This window comes from Lepisosteus oculatus, chromosome 8 (genome assembly GCF_040954835.1).
Source record: "Lepisosteus oculatus isolate fLepOcu1 chromosome 8, fLepOcu1.hap2, whole genome shotgun sequence".
Taxonomy (NCBI): Eukaryota; Metazoa; Chordata; class Actinopteri; order Semionotiformes; family Lepisosteidae; genus Lepisosteus; species Lepisosteus oculatus.
This window is the reverse complement of record NC_090703.1, coordinates 20392696-20411568: the sequence shown is the minus strand read 5'-3', so window position 1 is coordinate 20411568 and position 18873 is coordinate 20392696. Positions and strand designations below refer to the sequence as shown.

The following is an 18873-nucleotide window of genomic DNA, read 5'->3' as shown; positions in this document are numbered from 1 at the left end:
GGGGCCCAACAGAGTAGGATGCCTCTGTCAGCTACAGGATTTGAACTAGTAACCTTCCAGCCACAGGCACAGATTCTTAGCCACAGAGCCACCACACCAGCCCATGTGTGCGCTTCAGAAGTGTCTGTTGATGAGATGTGTTGTGAAGGCTCTTGCGGAAATCCAGGATTAAGTTAATGGTAACCCAAACAGCCAATAGAAGAGGAAAAAGTAAAAACAACTGATCAGCAGCCACACCCAATTTGAAGCATGGTTATAGGGCTGAGTATTTGAAGGGTAGCATGAAAAGCAAATTCTGGCTGGTGCTGGGAGTGGAATTTGAGGGCCAGTAAACAAGGAATTTTCTACAGAAATCCCTAGCCAATGACCCTATGTGGTGATCCCTGCTCTTACCCTGGGCAATAAAGACCCATGGGAACATTGCTCATGGAACATGGAGGAGGATCATAATTGGTAGAGTGGGCAAATCTTCAAGTCTTCAGGTCTCTGTACCTTGATCAGGGCTAAGGGCTGTTATTTGTTATCCTCTCACACTCCAGTACTCAGATGCTGGTTCTGCTGGGATTTTGTAGTTTGATTCTTGGTTGAGATACAAACGTGCTTCATCCTATAAGTGCAGTCTGTGGTTTGTGAAGACCAACAAACATAACTTGGCACTGTAACAGGAGATACCCTGCTGGCTAGACATGACATTTCTCTATCATGTGTGTGCATAATGTATGTACTATGTGCTACCAAAAATCTACTCTTTTAATCAGACAGCTTAATTGTACACTAGCTCAGAATGGTTAATAATAAGTTCAATGTTTTCTCTAAAATATGCAATACATATTAAAAAACACTGCAGGAAACTACAGAAAATGTCCACTACTACTTTACACAGAGCAGTGGCTGTAAAATAGAGGTGGAGATGCGCTCATATTTCTGTCTGCACAGCCCTGTCTGCCTCTGTCATCTGCTGAATGATAAAATAAGCTTAGGCTCTATGATAAGAACTTTGTCTACTGTCTCAGAAAGCTGTGAGAAATGATGTCATTTCTAAACAGTTAAGTAACTTCTGAAATCTATCATTTTGGAACGAATGTATACAGTTGTGTCATTTTGTAAAGCCAGAGTCTCTTTTGCTGATAGCTAATCAGTTCACATACAAATGAAACGGAAACAGAGAGTGTACAAAGCATTAGTGAAAGAAATCGAAGATGGCAAAATTGCAGGAAGGTGCATTTTCAAGCGTTGGTCTGCATTAACCGAAAGACTTAAAAGTGAAAGACTGCACGTGCACCGGTCGGGGATGATTTATTTCACCTCACTATTTCTACTTGCATTCGTTTCCTGTTTTCACTGGAGTGTGGTAGAGCACTGCTCTGTCCAAAGAGAAAACAAACATTTTTAAAAAAACCTAAAGGTTACAAGGAGATCTTCAAATAATAGAAGCTCAAGACAAGGAATCCCCAGGACACCGGCCAGTTGATACTGAGCTGTGTTCCTCTCCCCTTCAGCCCCTGCCTGTACCATGACCTCCTGGTCCCCTGTCACTGAAGAATGCTAGATAAAGTGTGTTGGCATGCAGATGCACTTGAGCTGTGCCAAGCTGCTAGCCTGGGAGCAATTTGAATATGTGGTCAAATGCTCTGCCTGCTCTGCAAAGCACTCCCTAAAGCATCTTGTCTAGCTAGCCTTTCACAGCAGGTGACAGAGAAAGGCACATTTAGAGGAGCCCATAAGGGCTGTAATATCCCTCCAATACTGGGTCATGCAGATGCTCTTTATAGGCTAGGGAGGGAGTCGAGCCCGAGCCATTAAATCTATCCTGTGGGTCTAGAATGAAACTGTACTGCACACAGGAGTTGAAATGAAATACGCCTTAAAATTGGCTAATTTTAAAACATTTTGCAATTTTAAACTCACAAAAAGCCAATATGAGTTTCTGTTTAAATTGCCTTAAGAATGCAGCTACTAGTGTCATTTGGCACAGACCTCTAGATCTACCAATGGTGGCTCCAGTGAAGTAAGAAGGAAGACAGCAGGATGACAACTGTTGTGACTGTACAAAGGCCTGAACTTTTAGTGGGTTCTGGGATAGAGTCATAGATTTTGCAGTTTCCTCTCATTCCTGCCTCTGCCCACTCTGATGGAGCAAAAGAGCATTATAGCATAAAAGCAATCACCCCTGAAGAAGTGGTTAAAATTTGTGCCTCTCTTTGCAAGGATTAAGAGCGCTTCTACATACTGTAAACAAAGAGGCACCTACATTCCAGCTGCTCTGGTCACCCAGAATCACAGGCCTGAGGGATTTATTCTTCACTTCCAAATGTGTCCTGGGAAATATATTCATATATTCATGTGCACTAATTAAGCATAAAATAATTGGTCCATTGGAAATCTAATTTCTAAATCACTTCATTTAGCTCCACAGGATCCAAGAGAACTCGTCTTTCTTTCTGTGCTCTAAAACCAAATGATTTCAATTTCGGCCTCTTGCCAAGATCAAGATTAATGGACGGAGAAAGAAAGGAACAAGTTTTAGTTGTTCTCTGAGTTTGCAGTTCGTTTACCCTGTATTTCCAATGTGAGTTATTTTGTTACTTGAAGGGTAAATCCTATTTTTTAGATTTGTTTTTTTTTCCCTGAAACTTGATGTTCTTCATATAAATTGTACACAGATGTATCTAAGGTGTGTATAGTTATGATTACCGGCCTTGTTCGTTTTCTGCTGTTACAGATGCCCTTAGTTGATGTTTCTAAATAAGGCAAACTACTCCACTTTTAAGAATAGTTAACCCCAGCTTGGTCACCATCTGCTGAGCATTTTATCATGAATCTTATGTTTCTTCCTATACTTTTACAGTTGTGGGGAAGTGTAGTAGTGTACTTGTTTACTTCTTACATCTTTTTTATTGTCTTAGATGGGTAACTTGCTCTGCAGGCAGGTAACACAACAACACATAACGCCATGCACAATACAGTTTACAACATGAACCCATTAACAAAAACATACACGTACTGTATGAAGAGAAAGAAAATAATAAACAGATTAACAAAAACTAAAATACACAATCAATTGTCTAAATTCAGTGGGTTAATAGCAGAAGAAATAAAAGATAACTTAGTTCCGTCTCATAACGGGTGGGTTGTGGGTTTGAGTCCCTGCTGCAGACCTGTTATTGTAGGGTGCTTTACCCCAGTTGCTCCAGTCCACCCAGCTGTGTAAGTGGGAGCAGTATTAATGGGGGGTAATCCCTGTGATGGACTGGCTTCCTGTTCAGAGGTGGAGGGTCACTTCCTATATTGTCTGTTTAACGGTTCTGAAACCAAGCTCTGGTCCAGGAAATTAACATGGAAATTACACACCTACTGTTTTTACAGTAACGTACCATGATCTTTCAGGATCTGAAATGGAGTGCTACACAGAAGGCACTATGTAATTCAATAATGCTTATGCTTAATCTAAACCATTCAGAGCTTGCCTGGAACAAAACAAACAGAAAACTCGGTTTCCATGACCTGGGATGCAGGTTGTTGCCATAGGAGTTCAGGAGCTCTTCCTTTACATACAATAATCCTTATGATGCAATGCAGCCTATCCAGAACACTGTTTGAATGTCATTAGCTGTTTAAATTCAGTTTTAAAGAGTTCACTGTTTTGCATCACTTTTAGAGGCATCAGGGATTGTGAATTAAAACAATGAATGACTCAGGGCTGATGGTTTGTATCAACCTGGAGTCGCAGGGAGGCTCAAGGTTCTAAATTGTGAGCATGAAACCAAACAAAAACTCTTATTATGATTTCACTTGTTCTGAGGACTTACCGGGATTAATATATTTTACCATTAATTATATTTAATATATCTATATGACCTTCTCCTGTCACTACAACTGTGTTAGCTCTGTTTATACCTAAAACGGTTTATAACACTCCACTCACAGTTTGCCATTTCATTATATATACAGTATGTGATAACAATCTATAAAGTCTGTGTGATGTTGTACTGGACATTTGTCATGATTGTCACCTGTAAAATGATGTTTATTAGCCAGCAGCCATATCACCCTGCAACTCACAACTGACAACCTACTGATGCTCAGCAGATGTGAGCCTGGTCAGTACCTGGATGGGAAACCTCCTGGGAAAAACTAAGGTTACTGCCGGAAGAGGTGTTAGTGGGGCTAGCAGTGGGTGATCACCCTGTGGTCTATGTGGGTCCTAATGGCCCATAGTGATGGGGACACTATACTGTAAAAAGGCCCTTTCCTTTGAAAGAGATGTAAAACCAAGGGTCTGATTCCCTGTGGACATTAAAAATCCCAGGGCCTTTCTTGAAAAGAATAGGGATGTAACCTTTACGTCCAGACCAAATTTCCCATTGGATCTTACCATTAATGGCCTCCTAGTAATCCCCATCTATGAATTGGCTTCATTACTTTGTTCTCCTCCCCACTGATAGCTGATGTGTGGTGAGTGTTCTGGCGCACTATGGCTGCTGTTGCATCATCCAGGTGGGGCTGCATATAGGTGGTGATGGAAGGGAGTCCCCATTACCTGTAAAGCACTTTGAGTAAAGTGTCCAGAAAAGTGTTATATAAGCAATTATTATTAATTATTAATAGAAAGTGGACATTATATACAGCTAAAAAATAAAAATATCAAAAAGGACCCTTTAATGATTTTTAAGAGGAAATACTTAAACCTCTACATGTGCTGTGTTGTAACAAAGAGGTTAAAAAGTGAGCTGAAACTAATTATATACAGTATGTAGTTTAACTGCACATTAAGAAAATGCTAGTGAAAAAAGTAGGGGTTAAAAAATTAACCAATTATCTCTCACTTTGCACAAAAATGATAGTTCTATACTGCAGATACCGTATTGTTGTTTGCACATGTCTGTACACCAGAAGCAATTTAGAAAGCTTCACCTTCATCTTGATGTTTATTGTATTTTGATGTAAACCTGGGAAGCTTGATGGGATACCTATGCATGTAATGACATGCCTGGAACTGCAACAGTAAAAAGGCAGGAAACTACAGTATTTCCAGGAAAAAGGAATTAATTACTGTATTGATCAACCTGTCCTGACAGGTGTTCTTCCAAAAAAGGCAAATCCATCTTCTAAATTACACAGAAAGACAATACCCTTGACCAGCATATAAATGAAATGACTGACCTTCCATAAAGAATTATGTCATGTCATTTGCCAAACCACTTTATACCATATGGTGTTGTGGAAAGACAGAGCCTTACCTGGCCAGTGCAAGGCAGGGTACAGCTCGGACAGGGTGCCAGTCCATTGCAGGGCATGTGCAAGCCAATCGTACATGGGAACAATTTTGAGGCTACGGTAAAGGCCAAGGGGGGAAATTCGGCCTGGACACTGGGATAACTTCCTACTTTTACTGAAAAATGACTGGGGATCTTTAATGACCACTGTGAGTCAGGACCTTGGTTTAACGTCTCTTCAGAAAGACAGCGCCCACTACAGTATTGTATCCCCTGGGGCATTAGGGCCCATGCAGACTGCAGGGTGGGCACCACTGGTTCCACTAACACCACTTCCAGCAGCAACCGTAGCTTCTCATGAGATCTCCCATCCAGGTACTGACCAGGCTCAACCCTGCTTAGCTTCAGTGGGCTGCCAGTTGAGAGCTGCAGGGTGATACTGTATGGCTGCTGGCTCATAAAAAGATATAATTATAATTCCACATACATCAAAGACAGCGAGAGACAAACTAGAAACATCTACTGTAGGTAATCAGTTCATATCTAAGTACTTCTTATCTAGATATTCTCACTGTTATCATTGTAGTCCATTTCAGTATAGCAAAGTATTGTAAATGCAAGGAATTATTATTATAAGGACATCATAATAAAGTTAATAAGAAGGATACATTATTTAAAACGAAAAAGGAAACCATATTAAAAGATGCTCTTACTGATTCATCACGATGAAGTAAGGGCATTATCCTTCAGGGAGGAAATATTTATGAGAGGATCTGCCAGCTTTGTACGTGAGCTCCCTCCCTGATAACTTCAGCGTCTCTTCCGCTGAGGAGGAAATCTCTAAGGCCCGAGATGAAAGAGTGAGCCATGCAGAGTTTTCTTCAAAGGATTGTACCGCCTTGGGCTAGCAGTGCCTACCAACATACTCCCGCTCCGACAGGCTCCATTAGAACTTGTGCTGCCTTTCGGAGTCCTGCAACTGGCGTGAGACAACCAGAACCCTGAGAATTATTTGTGCACCTCTGTCCCTTCGCTGCCCTGCTCCCACTTCCACAAGAAGCACTTGCAGGACAGCTAAATCATTAATTAGAAAACAAATACTCAGCCTTTAATTGCATCGCATCACGCCTGTGGAGATTTCTAATCCAGTGTCTGTAAATCAAGAACACAAACAGTCTCTGGGAAAATCCTAAAACCCTTTCTCATAGAGGCCATTTATATGAAGGCTAAGAAAAAACAATGGGACTCAATCCACTGTGGATTTTGAGTTGTGTTCAATACACCACTGCCTGTGACAAAACACAGTTTCTTTTTTCCATCATTAGTGAATGTACAGGTACAACAAATCTGCATTTGTGTCCGCTGTTCCTGTTTTCTGTGTTGTTTGATATTATGGTTTGGTATGCTTCTGCCAGTGTGAAATCTCCCCCAAAGTTTGAAGTGGAAGATGTGTGAAGCTTTCCATCTGCCTGAAACACGTACAGTACAGACATACAGTAGCTCGAAACTAGCACGGGTCTAGATTACACCTTAAAATCATCATTTTAATAGAAACTAAGATTCATCAGGGGCTTGTCTCTCTGACAGCGAATCCATAATCATTACACAGTCTGCAAACCACACTCCTGCGCTGGGGTATACGAAGAGAAAGCAATTAGTTGGTGACCTTTGGAATCCTGGAGCATTTAGACAGCTCAGGGACTGATCCTTCATCATTCCTGGTGCAGAACTTGAGGTGGACTGAGGCACAGAAGCTGTTGGTGGGAGCCTGCTCTGGTCACCTTCTTGGGCTCTGTTGGCATGTTGTGCTTTTTAGTCTCATTAAGTATGGGGGAGGACATTCTTGAGACAATATAAATACCCATTGCCCTCCCAGGTTTCCCCAATACTTGCTTGTGTTGCTGGGATGTTGTGGTTATCAGGTGAGACTCAGTAAGACTCAGTGAGGCTGTAAGGCTTTTAGATGTGCACAGGTTGCTGAGACTTCTCATGCTGTCATATGGGCTGTCAAAAGTCCCCATCCCACTTCAGAAGATGTCGATCAGCCTGCTGAGGTCTAGTTTGGATGTGTGGGGGAGCAGGATCAGGTTGAGCAGCAGGTGCTCAAGCATGGGATCCTCTTTCAGGGCAGCACATTGTAACGATCTCATGTCTACGGACCCTACGCAGAATCCTCTGAATGTTAATTTTCTTGTAGACACAAACCCAAATTCAAGAGTCCAAAGTCCAGGCCAGGGTCAAAAGGTAGAAAAATCCACTACAATCAAATTGAGAACCAAGAGACGCAGTCAGTAAACAAGCCGAGGTCGGAATCCAGAAAACTAGGAGTCCTGCAAAGAAGCACAGGAACAATGTAGCTCTAGCTAGGAAAAACCTGAGAAAGGAATGGTGTGTCAGACTGGTTTAAGTACACAGGTGAGAGAAGGTGTGTCTGATTATTTAGAGACTGCACTGGAATGTGAAGGAGTTGATTGAGGGCGATGAGTCCTCCGGGGGCATGACACGAATTACATAACACATATTAAGCAGATATTAATGCATATGCCTGTCCTAGCTCTGCTCTGCACCACTCTGAATGTTACACAGCCACAGTTCTCATAATGTTGCATTTGACATTTTTTGGAGGTATGAAAATGTTAACTTGCGTTTGGTTACTACTACTTCAGACAAGTCCAACAATTTCCAAGACAAGAAGGTGTTTTCCTACACGTGAGCTGGCGTATTGTCTCCTGGCTACCTGGTTATAGCTGAACACTCAGAACTTCAGATCATCCGGAAGAAAGTGTTTTCAGCGCCTTTTCCCTCACACCCAGTGGCTAAGAAACTGTCTCCCCTATTGCAACACTTCAGCTGTTTGACAGCAATTGACTTCATGTCACGGGAAGTTTCAAGAGACCAGTGCAGGGGAACTGTCAGGAGCTCCAGAAAGGTGATCCCACTGTTTTTTCAAGGATTTAGCAACAGCACGAAAATCAGTACTTGCAGGGACTGGGTTCCCCTTGAATGACAATCTATAACCTGACAAAAGGAGTTCTGCAGTTTCAATTTTAATTAAAACTTGCCCCTTTAAGAAACCGATGTAAAATGCTTAGTGTATAGCTATGGCAGATAGGGAGAATCAAACCGGTATTAATCAAATAAGCACTCATCCTCTTCGACTCCTATATCAATAGAAGTGATACTGAAGCAGTGGTTTGGACTGATATCATCCCTGTTCTGAAATCCTTGCCGTAACAGCACTGACTTTACAATTATAAACTGCCGAAACCGGGCGGCTAAGAAGAATAGCTTTAAGAGCCATTCTGGGATGCACATGCTGTAACGATACCTTTGCCTTTGCCTAAGTCTCTGCTCTCTATGCATAATTTATTGCTTTCTCATGGACAAAAAAATCAATACAGCGCTTTAGAAGTAAGAATTTGAAGCTCAGAGGGAGGTGGTGGTGGTAGGGGTGATGTTATGTTGTTAGCTCTGCTTTTAGAAAAAAAATAATAAAAATGGGTTTCCGCAAAGCATGGCATGATGGCTTGGTGGTTAGCAGCACTGCCTTGCAGACTGGGGCAATGGGTTCAATTCCTGGGGTGCTCTGGTTTCCTCCCACAGTCCAAAGACATGCTGGTAGGTTTAGTGGCTTTTGGAAAAACCTGGCCCTGGTGTGAGTGTGTGTATGTGGGCACCCTGCGATGGACTGGCATCCCGTCCAGGGCGTATCTCGCATTCTACCTATTGCTGGTATGGGCTTCGGCTCCCCCACAACCCTGTATTGGATAAAAAAATACAAATATTTTTGTAAGCAGCACTTATATATAGATGTAAATGAGGATTTAACTAAAATTGGCACTATTTGTCTTCTTTATGTTCTTTGTTGGTCAGATATTTCTATATATTGCATGGAAGAAAGTAATAATGTCAAATGATGTGATCGTGTGTGCGGGGAAACACTGCAGCCCCTACACAGCAGTTGATCTCCTCTTCCCAGTTGTGCCCTCACATTGCTGGATGAGGAACAAACTGGCTGGCTGGCTGGCTGTTAATTAAGAAGCAAACACATGTATTGAATGGCAAGGAAGGGATTTGTAAATCTATCTATCTTGCTGCAATCAATCTTGCTTTCTTAGCTCTGTCAGGTGTGGGGGAGTGGCAGCACACATCCCTGCCTAGTGATCGGCACAGGTCTGCTCTTCCAAGGCAGGAGTCTCCAAGGATGGGACTTATGGCCAGCAACACAATGTTAAACCATACAGTGCGTAATGTACACCTTTGGGCATGTACTCTCCTGCCCAAAGTTCTAATTCTAAAACAGAATTTGAAAGCAACACATGCCAGGAGCTGGGTTTTAACTGCAGCATAACATCGGTTGTTTTTGCATTGTGCTATTTGTTCTAAGTGTTCCAGTCCCAACATTTGTAGCTACGAAAACATAATGACCAGCACAGTCACTGGTCCAGCGGAAAACCATGCAAGTCATGTGAAAAGAACAAGATTGGGGATTCGAAAACAGAGAAAACATGTTCAATCATATTTGCTGTGACTACTATTCAATATTTTAAAAAAGAGGACATTCAGCCTATCGAGTCTGTTTGGTAGTTAGGAGCTAATTGATTTAAGGATCTCTTTCATCCAGCTATTTCCTGAAATCAACTTCAAACAGCTTGGCTGGGCAACTTATCCCACACTCTCACAACTCTTTGTGTAAAGGCATGTCTTCTGATCTCAGGTTTCAAGAAAAAGCGCTTCAGGAAGGAAGGGCCCTTGGATACACAGCTACCTCTGTGTCTCAGGTGGGTAGCTGCGTCAGCATGCTTGGCTGCAAAGGAACAAGTAATTCTATGGTTTATTCTATGGTGAAAAGAGAAGAAAGAAAACACAATGTTTCGGCTGTGGAGCCTTCTTCGGGTGTGAGGGAGTGTACCTGAGTGTGTCTCCCAGTTGATCATCAGCTTCTTATGCTCCCGATTCCACAAACCTGGAAATACGATGCTGTGGTGAAAATCCAGGAAGCATCTGACCTACTACTGTCCTATAGGGCAGTGAGTGACTGATGGCACAACTCCACAGGCCAGGGTTCAAGTGTGGACACGAAGCATGTACTGGAAACCACCAGCATGAAGAGACTGCAGCCCAGTGGTTACACACAGGGTGTCAGGAATCGTGTTCTTCTGAGAAGCCTGTGCCAGGAAGTGGCGTCATGTGAGACAACACTATCATCTCCCTGCGGCAGTTCCTCAGTGCTGGTGTGGGGCTGCATCACCATGACTGGCAGGACTGCGTTTACCACAGCTGTGTCATTACGACAGCAGACAGTGCTGTGTTGTGTGCCTTGTCCATGTTATCACACCCCTGGGTTTATTTTCCAAGGTGACAATGCTCTGGGTTTGCCGTTTCTGGCCACCCCTTGCATGAAGGACCACAAGACGGTGTTGCAAAATCTCTCTTGCAGCTAACGAGGGGACCCATCATTACTGACGCTACAGTATATGAAAAAATACTCTGAAAATGAAAATGCCATTGCTTGATGATTACATTTGATGATCACCTTGGAATGTGGCACCTGCCCAGTAAATTAAAAAGAGATTATGAATATTCTGTAGTTTTACGTAATCAAGTGATCAAATCAATATTTCTAGAGATAAGCCAAGGGTAACGCTTTAGGGGTTGTGAATGATACTTGATAAATGCATGGAATCAAGCTACTGACAGTCAAGTTAATAAAGCATTGTATGGAAGAAAAAACAGTTCATTCACCTACCAGGTTATTGATCTGCAAATGATCTGTAAACATAGTCCACAACAGAAGTAATTTATAAGTGAAGTATTGCAAGGCTTGCACTTGCACGTAAACAGTTGCATGGGAGTTGGGACTGATGCATCCAGCCGTTGGTTCTAAACACAAGATCGCGAGACCATTTTCTAAGATTAGCGCTCCACCTGCTGGGTAATATTGGTACTGCAGAACGAATCAGTTCCCCACGAGTTAAAATACTGCAGTTTAAAAAACCGCTTATTTAATATCTTATTATTATATGATTATTAAATCAAGATATTATTCAGACCAACAATAAAGTAACTGGAAAAATTAGAAATGACTATTTTAAAACTGCAACCCTGCTCCAGACGAACGATAGCACACAATCTAGACCCTTATCATGTTCCATATTATCCTATCCCAAAAAATACATTTCATTGCCAGCAACTACTGCTGCACGCTGTAGTGTTATGCATTTGATAAATACATTTTGATTGATTGATATTGCACGATATTTCACACTGAATCACAGACTGGGTGGTTAGAGTAGTTAGTGCCACAGTAATTGTCTTTTGTGTATTTTTGTTGTATTTTCTTTCTATTTTCTGTGGTTACTTTAGGAGAATATTGTAGAAAGGAAAGTTGTACTGCGTGCAAATTAAAATTGCTTGCAATTGGAGCCACTGTCAAATTGTACGCAACTCAAACTTAGTGTGTCTCTTTGTAAGTGCACAAAAAACAAAATGGCACCGAGTATAATTTGTTTTTCTCCATAATGTTTCCTTTCTAATTACGCGGATTAAATGAATTATCTTATGTTAATTATATTTAACTAATTGTGTTTAATTTAATCAGAATTATGTTTTAAAATAAGTCGACAAAAATCATTTTCTTCTGGCGAAACTAACTTTTAAATGAGACTTGGGTACAGACAAATTACTGTAGGTACCTGGGGTCCGGTCAGATGGGCTAATTGTTCCGTTTAAAATGTCTATATATATATGTAATCTATATATATATATAATCACTATATATAACTGGAATACTTTCAGAAACCAAACAGAAATTAAAATCGGACAGAACTGGACTTGTCTTTAGAACCGAACTCTTTGTACTCAAGCAGACCCTGCGAACTGCGTGCTGACAGATCTGCTGCTGGTGAAGCCTGCAAAACTGCTTGCAGGAGTTTAAGCACAGTGTGTTGGCTGAATCTTAACCCTACTTTCCTACTTCTAAATCAGGGAGGATCTGTTGAAAATACACCATGAATCTTATAAAGGTGGCTGTGAAGCTGAAATCCTTAATTACCACAGATTGTAAAAGTATTCTTTTAAGTGATGTCTACCTAAGGGAAAGTAACCTAAACTCGTTTTAGGGTCTCGTTTTCCTTAAAAGCGTCAGTCCAGCTGCTGTGTCGTTAGTCCCAGACAGCACCTCGCTCTAACTACTCGACTGGGCCCTTTTTAAAATTTTCTTTAACCGCTTTTGAATCTAAATCCCTCAGGGTTTTACCCACTCATGTTGCTGGGGATACATTGTGTGTGTTTTAAAGTGATGAAGTAATGGTTGGCGGCGTTTCAATGCTGACTTTTTGGCAAACTCTGGAATAATCTGAGGGCTCCTTTTGGGGCAGAAAGCTGATGAACTGTTTCCACTTGAAACAGGGTGGGTACAGGGAACGCAAATGGATACATCTGCACGGGCAATTTTCTCATTAAATTATTAAATCTGAGAGGGGGTGGCAGCTGCTTTGTAGGTCTGTGGCCCTGGGTTGGTGTGCCTTTAAATTCACGATCATTAGCAAACCCTGCAGCGCGATGTGCTGTATCGGAATTCTTACAGACAGGAATTCCAGAAGCTACTGTCTGCATATTGAGACAGTACCCAAGTGTGGAGTGACTCTTCTCTGACTCTTCTGTTGAATTGCCTATGTGAGAGTTGAATTATGTCACTGGCCAGATACTGTATACTTGTACTCGTTAATGACACAGTAGGCTGGAGTCCACCCCTCCATTTTCTAACCACTTTTTTCCAATTCAGTGTCATGGGGGAGTTGGAGCCCTTTCAAGCAAATAACAGGCGCAAGGCGGCATATGCCCTGGACAAGATGCCAGTCCATCACAGCACACAACCAAACAGCAACACATACAATCACACCAGGGCTAATTTTCCTACCAGAAGCCAATTCACCTACCAGTATGTCTGTAGACTGTGGGAGGAAACCAGAGTACCTGGAGGAAACCAACACAAACTCGGGGAGAACTTACAAACTCCACACACATACAGTAGCACCCCTGGAATTGAACCTGGGGGCCCCCAGTGCTGTGAGGCCACAATTCTGCCCCTTTTCAGGGGTCACACTCCTGTTTCCTTCATTACTCACATGGTTCAGCCTCAAGCACAGCTTGCGACCACAGTCCTGAATTACACACTTTAGAAACCTTGCAACTGCTTCAGGATTAGACCTTAGAAATTGGTTTATACATTTTGTAGACTACAGAATGCCCGGGAAATGAGTAATAGTGACAGGAATGTGATAAACAGGGTGCTGGTGAATTTGTGCTCACACCATACAGGAATGGAAATACAGGAATTAGCTTCCTACAATGTATTAATCTTTACATGTGGCTGTGAAGTTCATTCCATACACTAATAATCATTCCCCAGAAACAATACAGAATTTAAATTCCACGACCTAGCAAGATGTATAGCATATTGGTTCAAACACAAAGCATCGCACCCCAAAGTGCAGATGTCAGCCCTGATTAACAGCCCTGTCCGCCCAGGGAGTTCAAGTCTTCTGCAGATTTCTTCACACAACACACAACAGAAAAACACAACAGCGGTGTGTGATCAAGTCCCTTTTATTTGAAACGAATGAAATAATTCTTCTGTCAGAACTATGGGAAGTTCTTGTTAAAATATTTACAGGATTAAAAAAAATACATTCTTTGGGCTGCAAATTCGCCTCTCAGCTGTTCAAGTGTAACTTGAAGAAAAATCCCATGCAAAATAAATAATACGTCTTGACAGTACTTACTTCACAGCCCCTGCACCTCCCCATCACAGTGGAACATTCCTTTCCCCCTGGTATAAGTGGACCTCCCCCCCTTTTCAGAAAATGGAACTGTCCAATTTTCCCTACAGTCAGTGCCACTGGGCAGCACTGTTCAGAGTGCAACCCTTACATTCACAAAAAATCTCCACCTTATGCCATTTTGACCCAGTATTCGTTCCTGGGCGACCAGGATTGTTGGGAATTGTTGTAGAGACACTTTTCATTTCAATTAAAAGTGACAGTGATTGCTGCGCGGTTTGGACATTGATAGAAACAGAGACAAGAGTGCACACTTTAATCCTCCACAAATCCCAATGGAAGCGTGCAGACAAAGCTTAATGTGTTACTGGCCCAATTTGAATTATCTGTGACCTGCTCGGAATTTGACTGATGCGTCATGTGGACAGTTTTTCTCTTCAAAATACTTTGAGTGTGCTTACTTTGAGACAGTGAGTTACTACTAATGCTAGTATATGCTAATAAGAAATAGACAGTTTCTCCAAATTATCAGTTTCCCCATAAATTAATTACAGCTACAAGTACTGGTATCCAATCCAGTGGAGGGGAGTCCCCATTCCCTGTAAAGCGCTTTGAGTGGAGTGTCCAGAAAAGCGCTAGACAAGTGTAAGGATTATTTTTTATAATGAGGATGTTTGAGAATATCCTCTACTTTCTAAAAGACATTAATCACATCTGTGTGAGTCTGCTTACTCACTTAAAAGTCAAAGGTGTTGCACTTTGGACAGTTTAATTCAGGACAATAGTTGATAGGAGGGGAGGCAGGTGACTTCACCTGTGAAAAACTGTCTGCTTTCCCCTTCTGAATAATGAAAACATGGCAAAAAGTCGGACAAATCACTGCAGAGGGGCTTGTGAACAAGCTCACAGCAGGTCAGTGCCTCTGGCCCTCTCTCTCTCACCTGGGCGTCCCATAGGTCCGTTAGTCCACAGTCTGCCCCCCCCCTGCAGCCCCCCGCCCCTCCCCCTGCCCCTCTGTCCAGCGTGGTGATCATGTGGCGGGCTGGGGGTCCCAGGTTTGGCTGGCCAGTTGGGGGCGACACTGGCTGATGACCACCGGGCCAGGCTGGCTGTCCAGGCACAGGCCGCTGACTTGGTGCTGCAGAGATGAGCCTTTTGGTTTCCACTTCTGGAGAAAGAAGAACAGTGCTTGTGAGGTATCGTCTGAGCCCAATGCGGAGGCAAAGGGCCGGATCTATGGCAGCTACCTGCTTTGTAGGTATGGTCTTCGGCAGGTTTAGATCTAGGAACCTCAAGCATTTCACATCATGTAACATTTGGCATTGAAAGAAACTTTCAGCATGTATTAATCAAAATGTACTGTAATCATATAGCATGTTGATATGTTTGTTATCCAACATCCGTTATTGTCTATGTGGAAAAACAAGAAGAAGGGAATAAGGAGAAAGCAATCTAGAATATTGCTGCTGGGCTGTAGTAAAATAAAAGTATTGGCACAGGTGTTTTGTATATCTGATTGAGAAAATTTCAAACCACCCCTGAATCACAGTGATCAGTCATGCACTGCGCACAAGCAGAATACATACTTATATGATCAGCCATGAAATCTGAAAGAAAGACTTTAAATGCTTAAACCGTGTAAACTTTGATCTCTTCTCAAACATTTTACTTTAGAACAAAACAATATAATTCACACTTATTGCATTTGAAGACCTAAATGAAGTAAAGGCTTTACACTTCATGCTGGGAATCCTAACTTCTTGGACTCCTGGCAAATCCATCACATCCCTTTAAACATTCACCAAAGTAAATCCATTATGTAATTTTGCCCTTTTATGATAATTTTCACTGTATTTTATACCAATTTCCATTTTTGTTTCCTCTCCTGCAGTTGTATCGTGCTTTAACACGACTCTCCTACACTCAGCTAAGGGTTCAGCCGGTTCAGCCCTTATAAGCATAGTTAATCAGTATCCTATTGATTGTAGACTTCTAAAAGATATCACATCAAAAATATATAGTTGATACTGTGGCAAAACAAGTAGCTCTGGTTCTCTCTAAAGACCTCAAATGCGCAGCAAATCAAAAACTGCAATTTATTAAAGAATTTATCTGGGGGGCATTAAACAGACAAATAGTTATATCCATCTGTCTTATTTCATTTATTCCTAATAAACCTCCACTTAAACTGCAGCTGTAGGTCAGGCTGTGCTCAGTGATAACACATTACTATAAAACAGTGTCTTGAGTGCAATCATGTCATCTAAACCAGCCAAGGCAAGAAGTCTAACACTATGAGTGCTTGCTTTAAGAGACAAGCTGACAGCTATCCCTGGGCTTCACCTAAAACAAGTACACCACTAGGTAGGACATAATACAGGATAATGATTACCAAGTACACTGTCCTGTTTTAGTACACATACCACTTTTGGTGTTTAACAGAATCAACAGATTTCAGCTCAAAGCACTGCCAACAGCAGATAATTTGTTGCTTGTTAGTACTTAAAAGAACTTTAAGCTATAAGATTTGCTTTTCAAAAGCAACTACATTGAACACAAAGATAATGAACAGGCAATATACTAAGACAACCATGAACCTTTGTGATGTGGCACTGAAGGACCCAATCCATTTCTTAGATCACAACAAGGACTGAAAGCTGTGGAGTAATAATGTCACACACTTTTAAATCCTACAATTACATTTTTTGAAACACCTTAAAAATGACTTCACACACATAGGCTGAGCCCAGACATAAAATTCCAGGTTGGAAACGAATAGAAATAGAGAAGCTAGAAACTACAGATACCCAGTTAGAGAGTTTCAGCTGAAACTCCAATAGAAATGGTTAACGGAATTTATGGAAATATTCTGCCATGAGGTTGTGTGTTTTCAGAGGCAGACTCAGGTTGCATATTGAAATGAATCAGAAGCAAAAGGTCAGGCTTCCACAGGTTGGAAAAATTCCTTAAAATCGGTAAAACAACTTGGGAAAAGTTGAACAAGTGGAAACACATGGCGAATTAATCATGGAAGATTAATTTATCATTTATCAGTCTCAGCTCCTCCAGACGGGGTTTCATTTGTCTAGAAGATAGACGCCTGTGAAATGTACAGTAAATACGTTCTAGATCGATGGATTCTAAAGAAGCAAATTACCAAAAAAATATAATGATTATGGATCTTCCCAGCAGTTAAAGCTGTTACTCATATTCAAACTCAGTCTCAGCTCCTCCAGACGGGGTTTCATTTGTCTAGAAGATAGACGCCTGTGAAATGTACAGTAAATACGTTCTAGATCGATGGATTCTAAAGAAGCAAATTACCAAAAAAATATAATGATTATGGATCTTCCCAGCAGTTAAAGCTGTTACTCATATTCAAACTCAGTTCCCCCAAAAGGGAAATTTGACGCAAGGGGCTGTACTGTAAAACAAACAGCTAAAGAAATCCTGTATATTAGATTAAAAACACTTCACACGCGTAAGAACTGTAAACACACACAAACAATGTGTTTAGGATTTTTGTACCCAACATATGTTACACCAAATAATACTAAGGACACTAATTTTCTGGCACATTAAAAAAGTTATCAGTACCTTATTCTATTTTAACAGATTATATTGTTACTGGGTTATCATGCCTCTGCACCAGCACTATAACTATGTTGATTCAGGCTGAAAGCAGAACCCTGTGTATCTGTGCTTAGCTTTCTTTTCAAGGGTGATGCAAAGCAGTCTGGCTGATGTCAGTGTCTGCTCATTTCAACAAAATAGCTGCGTACATTATGTGTCAGACAGATCTCCAAAAACATATGAGTTCTAAATCCCTTGATCCTCTTTTCTCATGACAGTGCATGCTCTATGCTGAAGAATATCATCTCTTTCCCTTCCCTCCTTCACTTCACTCTGCTCTGCACAATGCTCCATTTCAGGAGGGGCTTCTCCTAGGCTCTTCCCCATTGTCACGGCTCTAAGCAAACCCGGCGTCTCTTGAACTTTTACTAAATGGTTCCATGTCAGCTGTGCCTTTCCCCCTAATATCCTACTGGCTGTTTCACAGACACCCCAGGAGAAAATCCAGAAATGCTGGCTAAATTGCACACAAGCACAAAGACTGAGACTGGTGATCCATGTTGTCACACTTTTTCTGTCACTGTGAGAATTAACTTTCCTTACACTTAGCAGCTTGCTCTGATAAATTCTCATGCCACACATTTTTTATGTTGCGGGGTTCCTGTAATGTTTCGTTTCTTTGACCAATGCCCTTACTGGATTGCTTTGCAACAATGTGTATTTTTATTTTCTGGTATTTACACTGCGGTTGAATAATTTGCTCCACCCTCTAGGCCAGGTGACACTAATCTTTAAGCGTCATTAATTGGTCGACTGCCATTTGTTTTCTGTGCATGAAGAGCCCTTAAGCTTGCTTACAGGTGGTGACTTTGAAGGGAAAATGGGAACCAAGGAGCAGGATCTTGGAAACACCCTAACGGTTGGGAATATAAGAGGATTTTTGGGTTACTGAAATCAGACTTACAAATTAGCACTATCACTTACAGCCCCAGTGTGGTGTCTGCAGGCACTGTTGCAGGAGGGAACTGAGGTTCTGGGGGACTTAATCATTAAAGATCCAATAGCAGAAGTGTTACCTCCAGTGTCCAGGCTAGGTTTTAAAGTGGGCCTGTACAATAAGGCTTCCCTACACTTGTCTTTTAATAATTCAGCTGGTGAAGCAATTTTCTGTCCCCACCCCTTATCTGCCATGCCGTGCAGTGGGGCTGCTGTGTTAACCAGATGGGGCTGTACTTCAGGGCTGGATGAAATAGGTGCCCTCCTAAATAAAAAAGAGCTTTAAGATCCTGTGAGACAAAAAG

At 41.7% G+C, this 18873-nt stretch overlaps 1 protein-coding gene and 1 long non-coding RNA gene across 2 annotated transcripts in view; both read right to left on the bottom strand.

Annotated features, from left to right (window-relative positions):
• Positions 1-9810: 9810 nt before the first annotated feature.
• LOC138240977 (uncharacterized) lies at positions 9811-11065 on the bottom strand. Its single transcript, XR_011190159.1, has 3 exons — positions 10966-11065; positions 10129-10182; positions 9811-10023 (listed from the first exon to the last, which is right to left on the bottom strand). It is a non-coding gene; the product is annotated as an uncharacterized lncRNA (long non-coding RNA).
• Positions 11066-13810: 2745 nt separating this feature from the next.
• Positions 13811-18873, bottom strand: part of galnt16 (UDP-N-acetyl-alpha-D-galactosamine:polypeptide N-acetylgalactosaminyltransferase 16) — a 52935-nt gene continuing 47872 nt past the window's right edge. The window contains exon 15 of the mRNA XM_069193369.1: positions 13811-15167. Within this exon, the coding sequence (XP_069049470.1) occupies positions 15030-15167 (138 nt within the window). The 3' untranslated portion in view covers positions 13811-15029. The remainder of the gene's footprint in view (positions 15168-18873) is intronic.